Source organism: Carex rostrata, chromosome 24 (assembly GCF_964058835.1).
Source record: "Carex rostrata chromosome 24, lpCarRost1.2, whole genome shotgun sequence".
Classification (NCBI taxonomy): domain Eukaryota; kingdom Viridiplantae; phylum Streptophyta; class Magnoliopsida; order Poales; family Cyperaceae; genus Carex; species Carex rostrata.
In genome coordinates, this window is record NC_135941.1 from 4,011,497 (window position 1) to 4,022,100 (window position 10,604).

At 34.3% G+C, this 10,604-nt stretch overlaps 1 protein-coding gene across 1 annotated transcript; it reads left to right on the plus strand.

Annotated features, from left to right (window-relative positions):
- The first annotated feature begins 4,299 nt into the window (after window positions 1-4,299).
- On the plus strand, window positions 4,300-10,604 carry LOC144575724 (anthranilate synthase alpha subunit 1, chloroplastic-like). Its single transcript, XM_078325962.1, has 11 exons — window positions 4,300-4,485; window positions 4,888-5,077; window positions 5,729-5,880; window positions 6,252-6,367; window positions 6,755-6,990; window positions 7,077-7,141; window positions 7,272-7,424; window positions 8,381-8,461; window positions 8,546-8,632; window positions 9,051-9,254; window positions 10,381-10,604. The coding sequence occupies exons 1-11, from the start codon at window positions 4,321-4,323 to the stop codon at window positions 10,513-10,515; spliced, it is 1,584 nt and encodes a 527-aa protein (XP_078182088.1). The 5' UTR covers window positions 4,300-4,320; the 3' UTR covers window positions 10,516-10,604.

The following is a 10,604-nucleotide window of genomic DNA, read 5'->3' on the forward strand; positions in this document are numbered from 1 at the left end:
TAAAAAATATATATAGAGAGAGAGACTAATGCATGTGTAGGGGTGAGTAAATTGCTCATAACTCGTGAGTCGCTCATAACTCGCTCATTAAATGCTTACTTAAACTCGCTTAAATTCGCTCATTAACAACTCGCTCATAACTCACTCATTTAGGATTTGCCACATCTAATCCCTGCCACATTTAATCCCAAATAAATTTCTACCACATCAGCCTTGCCTCATTAAATCCTGTGTAATATTCATAGTTTCATCATACATTCATTTTTTTTTTAATTCAGCAGAACAAGTTGAAAGTATTACACTTTGTTGGATGATACTATTGATTTTTGTTATATTCTATTGTTGTTTGTTGGACGATAGCTGTGAAAGTATCACTGTTGAAGTATTGATGATATTGTTGATTTTTGTAATATGATTCTATTTTTGTTGGATTTTTATTATATTTTATTTAAATGAATTATAACAATTTATTAAATTTTAGTACTCATAACTCATGAGCCGCTCATAACTCACTCATTTACTAAATGAGCAAGCATGAGCATACCCTAACTCGCTCATGCTCGCTCATTAATCACCCCTACTAATGTGTATTTGTATGCATATGGCCCGATATGTATACGGTCCAAATTTGAAATTTCAAAATCCAAAACGTCAATCCGAACCGTTCATCTTGTTCTCCATATTAATATGTGCTTGGGGACCAAATTTTACATTTTTCTGAATGTTTTTTACTATTTATTAAGCCACTTTGAAAATTGCTGATCCAACGGTGGCTGCTGATTTTACTGTTTTGTTAAACCATCGTTGGATCAACAATTTTCAAAGTGGCTTAATAAATAGTAAAAAAATTCAAAAAAAATGTAAAATTTAGTCTCCAAGCACATATTAATATGGAGAATAAGATGAACGGTTCGGATCAACGTTTTGAATTTTGAAATTTCAAATTTGGACCGTATGCATATCGAGTCATATGCATACAAATGCACATTAGTCACACTCTCTCTCTCTCTATAAAGAATAGTGCTCTCAATATATATATATATATTATTTAAAATCATATTATTTATGTTTTTATGTATTATGCTCGTAAGGTAGATGAGTTTTAACAATTCTCTTATTCTATGCAATTATTCTCAAAAAACTATATTTCTGAATCTCAAGTACATAACAATGCTATATAGAATAATAACGAAATATTAACAATGCAAATAGTCTAAAAAAAATTTGTTCATATGTCTGTTCATTTCCCTATATTTATTCTTTACTAAATCTTTCTCAATTAACTCTAGTAAATTTATTACGATTTTTATTATTAATATGGATTTGAATGCATCGACTTTATTAGCATCTTTGCGTGAGATGACCGTAGGGTTGCAAATGAATCGAACTGAATCGAACTTACCCCAACTTACTCTAGTTTGAGTTTGGTTTAAATTAATTTCGAACTAAATTTGGTTTGAATTAATTTCAAATCGAATTTTTTTACAAACTCAAATTTGATTCTTTTACGAACTCAAATTTGCAAAAAAAAAATTAATAGAATTATTCTCGATTTTCAAATATTTGAAAAAATTCACAGATCATTCCACTGTGGGACGGTTTGCTTTCATACTTGACTGCTCCACAGTAGGGCGGTTTGCTATGAATTTTTTTTTTCAATTTGTTTGTCTGAACGCCCCACTGCGAAGCGATTGGCTGTTTTTTTTAGAGAGAGATTGTTTAGTATGTATGGAATAATTTCAGTCTCATTGTTTTTATGGTTTTTTGAAGGTTTTTTTTTTCTCTTTTTGTTGGATACTTATATTGTATGATCTGTGTGTGATAAAAGAAATATAATATTTTTCCACATTATCTATTTATGTCTTTCTGTTATAATATATCTCTATCTACTTTTTATAAGTTATTTTTCTCATTTGTAAGGCACCTGGATGTTGTACATATATACACTCTAAACACCTCTCATAAACATGCGAGACTAGGACAAGGGATAAGATAAGAGAAACGATATCTTCATTGAAAAAGTAAAAAATGATGACGAAACTTCAAACGACTATAATACGTTGCTCAAATGTCCGATTTGAGCAAATGATCACTTTTCAGAAAACTTGCGAGAAGATCTATATGTTGGTGATAGCTAGGCTATGTTGCATGAATACGGGTACGGGTATCGTGTCGGACACGATATGGGTACGGCGATACGGTAATTTTAAAAATCTAGGATACGACACGTTTATTATATATATATTTTTTATTAATTTATATATTGTATTTAGATAATTATAACTTAAATTAAATTTGTTCAGAAAATAAAGACTTCATGATATAAGTATATTAAATATTATACTTACTAAAACATAACACATATGATAGTTTGGTGTAGTGGTTAAAGGTTTTGACTTCCATTTGAGAGGTCCAAGGTTTGAATCCCACCGCCAGCACAAAGAAAGAGTTATTTTCTTCGGTCCATAGGCGCGGACGGGTGTCCACGGGCTCGGTCCACAGGCGCGAGCATGGCTCGCGGTATCCAGTCGTGTCCCGTCCATATAGGACGTTTCGGGACGTATCGGCAGGGGTCAACCAGGTGTTGGAGACCGTATTAGACGGGTAGGGACACACCAGCTCACCTGATACGCCAGCTGGTGTGTCTGATACGTATCGTACGTGTGTCGGAGGCGTGTCGGTGTCAGATACATGTCGGACACGGGTATGATGGCTTCCTAGGAGTGTCAAGGTAACATAGTAGCTAGTGTATTTTTCAAAATTCAGAATTGCCAAAAATCAAAGGAAAGAGTCTCAGAACTTAAGTTAAATTTTCCGATTAAGTTTTTCATTTTTAATTTTCGATTTTTTTGTCATTTATAGTCATTTATTTTATTGTTTTCATTTTTCAAAAAAATGATAATCATGTCACAGTGGGGCGGTTCACTTTAGAAGATAACTTGAACGGCAATTGAAGTTTCTGAAGAATAACAGTAAATAAAAATTTATTGTATAAATTTCAAACTTCCATCTAAGTCAGTAAATTGATTATATATAATGAATAGAATACCAATTTTCACTAATCTCGGAAATTTTACTAATAGTGTGGAGTAGAAAATTGTATCTTCCTGCACATAAAACGTTTAAATCCGGATGTTGTGGTAATCCGACCCTGTACAACCCGATAACAAATCTATTTAATTTTTTCCACAACAGGAGTAAGCACAGAAATCGAGGCTTGGAGACCATGGTCCAGGGAATTTTGTTTATAAACCCTAATTAGAAAAATGATTCTTATGAAACCAACATGATTATTATTTTTTTTACAAAAACGTTACTATAAGAACTGAAATGCCATTTCGGTCCCGAAATATATATATAGACAATTTGGTCCTAGGTATTTATAATTTTTTAACGTATTTTTTTTTTCAAAATCTATAAAAACGGCTGGGACCAAAATGGTATTTCAGTTATGATGATTTTTGTAAAATAAAAAATAATCATGTTGGTTTCATAAAAAAGAAATTTCTAATTATGGTTTATAAAAAAAATCGAATCCAGGCCTTCAAGAAATTCGTATCCTTGATCTGCATTAACTGAAAAGGAAATATTTTGAGTTAATGCATCTGAACAATCCGATCTACTTTAAAATTCGTGCAAACTAAATCTCACTAATATTAAAACTCATGTGTTTAAATCAGACGTTGGAAATATATTAACTCAAAAGATTCTCTTTTTGAGTTAATGCAGAGGATACGTGTTCGGCCTCCAAGGGGGTCCCAATTTGATATCTGACCGGTTGTGACTTGTTGTTTATTGAGCAAACAGTTGCTTTGCGTAAGCAGAGCGGGAAACAGAGCCTCTTTACTCTGATATCTCATCGGACTATAAGATTTGATCCAAGCTTGGTGAAGCTCAATAGCTCATGATCTAGAGTCTTACTCTAATTCAATCCACTAAGGAAGACGAGAGGGAGATCAATGCAGAGCCTGTCAACATCCTCTCTCCTCCCCCCTCCACGCCAGTACTCCACCACCGCTCGCTCAAGAATTACGACCTTTCTCATCCCTGAAATCCAGTTCTCCCGAATACACCATCTCCAAAGTTTAAAATGCTTCACACTCATTCAAAATGTCGATGCTGCTGGTGCTGGTACATCCTTTTCAAAAATCTCACTTTTTCCTTTAGTTTTTTACCATTCAAATAAATAATGTAGTCCTCAATTACAACAATTATGTTTAATTTAGAAGCAAAAATCGGGGAAAGTTGGTGGATTTTGATATGCTGTAATTTCTTGGTTTTTCTTCTATTTTAGCTAAGAATGAGGAGGAAGCCAAGTTTATGGAGGCTGCAAAAAAAGGGAACCTGGTGCCGTTGCAGCGCACCATATTTTCTGACAACTTGACCCCAGTGTTGGCGTACCGGTGCTTAGTCAAGGAGGATGAACGCGATGTTCCTAGCTTCTTATTCGAATCTGTCAAGCAAGGCTCCGAGGGCACCAGCATGGTACTATAAAATTGCTTTTGCTTGGGGTCATTTAGAAAAGAAAAGCAGAATATTTTTGTGGAAGGTGTAAATTATGAATTGGTATTGTACAAGTACTGACTGAGTGTCAGGTGTTACCATCCAGCTCTGATCTGATAATCATATTCATCACTGGTTCTCTATTTGATTTGCATTTCCTTACTAAATATAGGTTGTTTTTTCAATCTTATTTTATTCTTTTTCTTACTTGATTCAAAGAAGAGATCAGTGCTGATTATATGATTTTACTTGGAGAACTTTAAAGCAGTATACATTATTATACGTAAAAGCTCTTTCAGTTCATAAAGCTTGTGTTCTTATGACATTAAGAAATAAGCCTTGTTAGTTTATATATTGTATATATCTATTTATTATGCTCTGTAGGGTCGGTATAGTGTGGTTGGGGCCCAGCCCGCAGTGGAAATTGTAGCCAAAGAGAACTCGGTGTCCATAGTGGATCATGAAGAAAAACGGATGACAGAGGAGGTGGTTGCTGATCCGATGACGATTCCTAGAAGTATTATGGAGGATTGGACCCCACAGTTGATAGACGACCTTCCTAACATTTTCTGTGGTAATATTCCTTCATTTACAATTTTTATATATGTGTGTAGGATGGCACAGATATATCTGATGGTGACGATTAATCACTTTTCTCTGTAGCTAGTTGCAACTTGCATGCATGAAAATTAAGATGTTTACATTTGTAAATGTTAGCCAATGCTGAATCAAATATTGCTTATTTTGTAGTAAGCAGAATTTCACTTGCGGTTTCTGTTGAAAATCTTCCAAACTAATGGGGCTGATGCTTTTCAATTTTGTAACCTGGTTTGTTTTCCTCAAGCATGATGCAGGGAAACTATTATAAACTTCAAGAAACCAATCATCAGTAAATTGCAATTAGATTGAAAATGAGAAGTCCTAAGAATTACCATAAAAAAGAGAGGTCCTAAGAAGTTCATTGTAATTCTTAGTTAGTTACTTTCTCCAATTCAAATTTCTAGTTCAATCTGTTAAAGTGATTTTCAATGCAAAACAAGGAGGCTTTTATAAAGAACTTCAGGCTTATTCCCTAAATTTATATCTAATTGTATGGGTCTTGGGGTCATCTGGTTGTATTGGAAATTTGTGTCATATTGTATACTGACTAAAATTAAAGCTCTTAGCTACTATATCTAACACTCAGATATAGAGAATATATAATTGCTTTGCATTTACTTCACAGGTGGTTGGGTTGGTTACTTTTCATATGATACGGTACGATATGTTGAACGGAGAAAACTTCCTTTTGTTGGTGCTCCTTTTGATGACAGGAAGCTTCCTGACATGCACTTGGGTCTATACACTGATGTAATTGTATTTGATCATGTGGAAAAGGTTATTCCTTTTTTACTACAGCTTGTATTATTGCTTCCATTATAACATTTTAAAGACACAAGAGGAATGCGAAGATGCACTCCAGATATGCCCTGTTTATAACTAGTAGCAACTCAATTTATTATCAGTTTCGTGATTTTATATATTCTTCCTTTCAATGTTGCATTGGAAATAACTTCCTAAAACTGCTTTCCCATTAATTATTTGTGCTGATACGGATAAACTTGAAACTTAAACTATCTAATTATTTTACCAATGCTCAGAAGAAAGCGGTAGACTTAATTAAATTATATTCACCGATTGTAATGTGTGCTTTGCATGTAAAAAAAATCTTTGTCCATATTCTGACTGTGCATTTTTATTTGATTCAGAAAGTATTTATCATTCATTGGGTGCGACTGGACAGATTTAATTCTGTCAAGGCAGCATATCATGATGGAATAAGCCAACTTTCCACATTGCTTTCCAGGGTTCATAATCTGAATGTGTGAGTATTAAAGACTGTAACTTGTATGAGACCCTGAGATTTTTTTAGTTACCACCCTAATAGTTCAGAACTAATACATTACCACCGTTTACTTCAAACTTCAAAAAACACCACCAACGCAAGCCCAGCTGGCGCACCAACTTTTTTTTTTGTAAATTATGTTTTATTTGAAATTTTTGTACTAAGTTTTTTTATTGTTCTATTCTGTTTTGTTTAAGTTTTTTTCTTGTTCTATTATGCAAAGAGAAAGTTTGACCAAGTTAGGATTTTCTCTAATTGTAAAAGAGAACCCAAATAAGAACTTAAGCATCATGTGCATAATAGTAAAACAGGGGCCCTTGTGTTGGGATTCCTTAACTAATTATCAAACCTCTGAAATTTGCTTAGTCCAACACTCTCAGCTGGATCTATTGTGTTAAGTACTTGCCAATTTGGCTCTGCTCTGAAGTCAACAATGAGTACCGAAGAATACAAGCATGCTGTTTTGGAAGTGAAGGAGCACATCCAAGCAGGGGATGTATTTCAGGTTGTTTTAAGCCAACGATTTGAGAGGAGAACATTTGTGGATCCTTTTGAGGTGTATCGGGCACTAAGGATAGTAAACCCGAGTCCATACATGTGCCTTTATATATTTATTACAAAAGTTGCTTTTCTATAATTTGTTGATTTTTTTAAAAATTAATTTTGTTATTCTTGCTCTGTTGGACTAATATTCAGGCACGGGGGTGTATTCTCGTTGGGTCAAGCCCAGAAATCCTAACTAGTGTTTGCAAGGTATATTTCTGTGATGCATTTAATAATTAATTAGTTGGCATCAAGTACCATGGACTGCTCTTGATTGATGACTATGTTGTCATTGTTTTAGTTGCTTCATTTATGCTCTACACTACTACTGTGTTTTCAGAGAAAAATTGCGAGTCGGCCCCTTGCAGGTACGATTAGGAGAGGAAAGACAAAAGAGCAGGACATGCGCAATGAAGAGAAGCTGCTAAATGATGAGAAGCAGTGTGCTGAACATGTCATGCTTGTTGATTTGGCGCGGAATGATGTAGGCAAGGTTGTCTTTCTTTGTCCTTTTCCCCGTTTATTCTTCCATCTATTTTGCAAAAGCCCCTGCTTTTCAAGAAAACTGTAGAAAATCAGGTCTCAAAATTATTTCAATTTGATCCAATTTCAATAGGAAAATTAGAGAAGTCCTCATAGTTGGTTTTTATTATAATCATGGCACCAACTCAAGAATGCAGTCAGGTAAATAAGCAAGTTTTTCATGATTCAGTGCATCATTATCACGGAACTTTCCGCACTAGGATCCCTTTGATTTCCATTTGAGAGCCTTTGATTGGGATTTCCTGTGTCAACTGTGATTCACCTATTGTCTATTAATGGTAACAGATAATACCACACAAAATCCATAGACGTTGCAGTTATGTTTGTTCTTCTAGAAAGAAATGCTTCCTCTGAGCTATCAATTGTAATGTTTATTGCTATTAAGATAACCGGATGATACTTCAAGGGGTAATTTTGTCAGAGAAGTAATATTTTAAATCCATCTGGCAATTTAAATAGTCCCAGTTGGACTCTTAGTATCTGCACATTTGGCGGCTAGGATTTGTTCCAGACGAGCTGGAAAATAGATTTCCTAAACCAGTATAGGTCTGGTACTGGGTGCACTCAAGTGCTGAATCTGATTAGTATGGTACGAAAATTTGAGACTAGAAAACTTGATTACAAAGAGGTAAAAAAGTTACAGAAATACTAACTGTTCTTACATTATTTAATTTATTTTGTTTCATTGTTAATATTTTCTTATTTAATTTATTTTGTTTCATTGTTAATATTTTCTTATTAACCCTATTCTTAAAAATAATAAAATTGAACAAGAGAAATAGTAATTACCAGTTTTACTTTGTGTTTTATGGAAATCAGTGATAACTGAATTTGTAGATTTCCCTTTATTTTTATTTCCTGTTTCAACAAATTAATTACTGATCATAGCTATTGTGTTTAAAATAGGTTTCGAAGCCAGGCTCTGTTAAGGTGGAGAAGCTCATGAATGTAGAGAGATACTCCCATGTCATGCACATCAGCTCCACAGTATGCAAATGTTTTCCGTACATTCATTTCTAAATTTGTCAAATTAGATTATATTTTATTGGTCATAGTTGTGGGCTTTAATAGGTAACAGGGGAGCTCCTGGATAACCTCAGCTGCTGGGATGCACTGCAGGCGGCTCTTCCTGTAGGAACCGTGAGCGGAGCCCCAAAGGTAAATAGTGTCATCATTTACTAAGTAAGAGTACTTAATAATGGTTGCTGTACCTGATATTAGATTTTTGCCATATCAGATTTTGGTCAGGCAGAAAAATCAGGTTATTACCAATATGTCCCAGATCTCATGGTACTTGTCTTGCTGGTTTTGATCTTTTTACTACTAGCCTGGATACTCTTGGCCTCTTATTTGTTTTCATTTTTAGTATGTGGGTATTGAATCATGTCAATTAAAGGGGACGCATAACAGGTATTAAGTGAACGAAATTTTCTTTCTTTGCGGTTCATTAAGCACAATTACATGATGAGGGATTAAGCTGGGAAAAATTGAGTTCAGTCAAGGGTTTATTGGGGTTTGTTCAACTTCTGAGTTCTGACCTATTTAATTTTGATATATAAGTTCTCTGTTGTGTTAGGTGCGAGCCATGGAATTAATAGACAAGCTAGAGGTTGTCAGGCGGGGTCCATATAGTGGTGGTTTTGGGTCAGTGTCCTTTCTGGGAGACATGGAGATTGCCATTGCCTTGAGGACCATCGTCTTCCCGACAGGATCCTGCCTTAATACCCTGTTCTCCGACAGGGATGCAAAGCAGCGACAGGAATGGTTGGCACACATACAGGTATTTTTTTTTTTTAAACTATTTCTCAGGTTTTGGGTTTGGTAATAATATTACAATAACACATTTTTATAACAAGTTAAAGCTTGATCGATTTACTGTTATTATGTGTTGCAAGTAGGGCTGCAAATGAATCAAACCAAATCGAACTTATTCAGTTTGAATTTGAGTTTGAATAAGATTTTAACCGAACTGGTTTGATTTGTTTCAAAACGAACTAATTTCAAATCAAATTAATTGCAAACTACAAATTTTTCAAATCGAATTACGAACTATAAATTTTTTTTACAGCCCTAATTATACCAGTAGTTTATATATTAGTTTCTTTCTCGTGGAACAAAATTCACACGGTTTCTTTTTGCCTTTCATGAATTCACACTTATGGATTATGGATCAGCTCAAGATTCTCTTATCTTTTACGCTGCTAGATTGATTAAAATCACGACATGGACCTAATCAAATGAAACTTATTCTATCGTTAATTTGTTACGTTGCTAAAATATTTTTCTATTATAAGTTACCATTATATTAACATATTTGAGCTCTGACATAAATTTGATTCCTTCATTATTAAATATTGATGGTTGAGCCATGAGTTGCATTATTTGAGATTCAAACATAAATAGTTCGCGAATTAATTTCGAACGAATTATACCCAGTTTGAGTTTGATTTGAATAAGATTCGAACCGAACTGGTTTGATTTGTTTTAGAACGAACTAATTTTGAATCGAATTAATTATAAACTTTTTTCAAATCGAATCACGAACTACGAACTTTTTGTACAGCCCTAGTTGCAAGCAAATAACTGGCCATTTTATTGTTGGGTGGTCTAGCTATATAGAAAAAGGTACTTTAATACATTAATCGACAACAAGGGTTGATCTTGCCATTATGTCAAATGGCTTGACTCACTTTAGTTGTTCTTTTTCTTTTTTCTTCTATTTTTGCGCAAATATTTACTTTAGTTGTTGATTGGGTTACATTTGGGTCCAGGAAGGTAACTGAGGACTAAAATTTAAACTTGACCTATTAATTTTGGTTAATTTAAGTCGGGTCATGAAAAGGGAGGAAGGCCTTTTACTCTACAGCAAAGCAAATCATCTGGTTTTCGCATCTCTAAATTTACAGGCCGGTGCTGGAATAGTTGCCGATAGCATACCAGATGATGAACAACAAGAGTGCGAAAACAAGGCGGCTGCTCTAGCTCGTGCAATTGACCTTGCCGAGTCCGCTTTTGTAGAGAAGTCAGGTTTTCAGCTGTAGTATATATTTTCTTTTTCTTTTTACTTCTTCAGTATAGTTTTATGTCTCTTATTCTTTTTGGGATTGGGTTTCTGACTTTCTGGGCTTTC

Coding starts and splice junctions, on each gene's coding strand:
- LOC144575724 (XM_078325962.1), top strand. CDS start 4,321: ATGGAGGCTGCAAAAAAAGGGAACCTGGTGCCGTTGCAGCGCACCATA. Junction 6,368..6,754: donor AGGGTTCATAATCTGAATGT/GTGAGTATTAAA, acceptor AAATTTGCTTAG/TCCAACACTCTCAGCTGGAT. Junction 6,991..7,076: donor CCCGAGTCCATACATGTGCC/TTTATATATTTA, acceptor TCTGTTGGACTA/ATATTCAGGCACGGGGGTGT.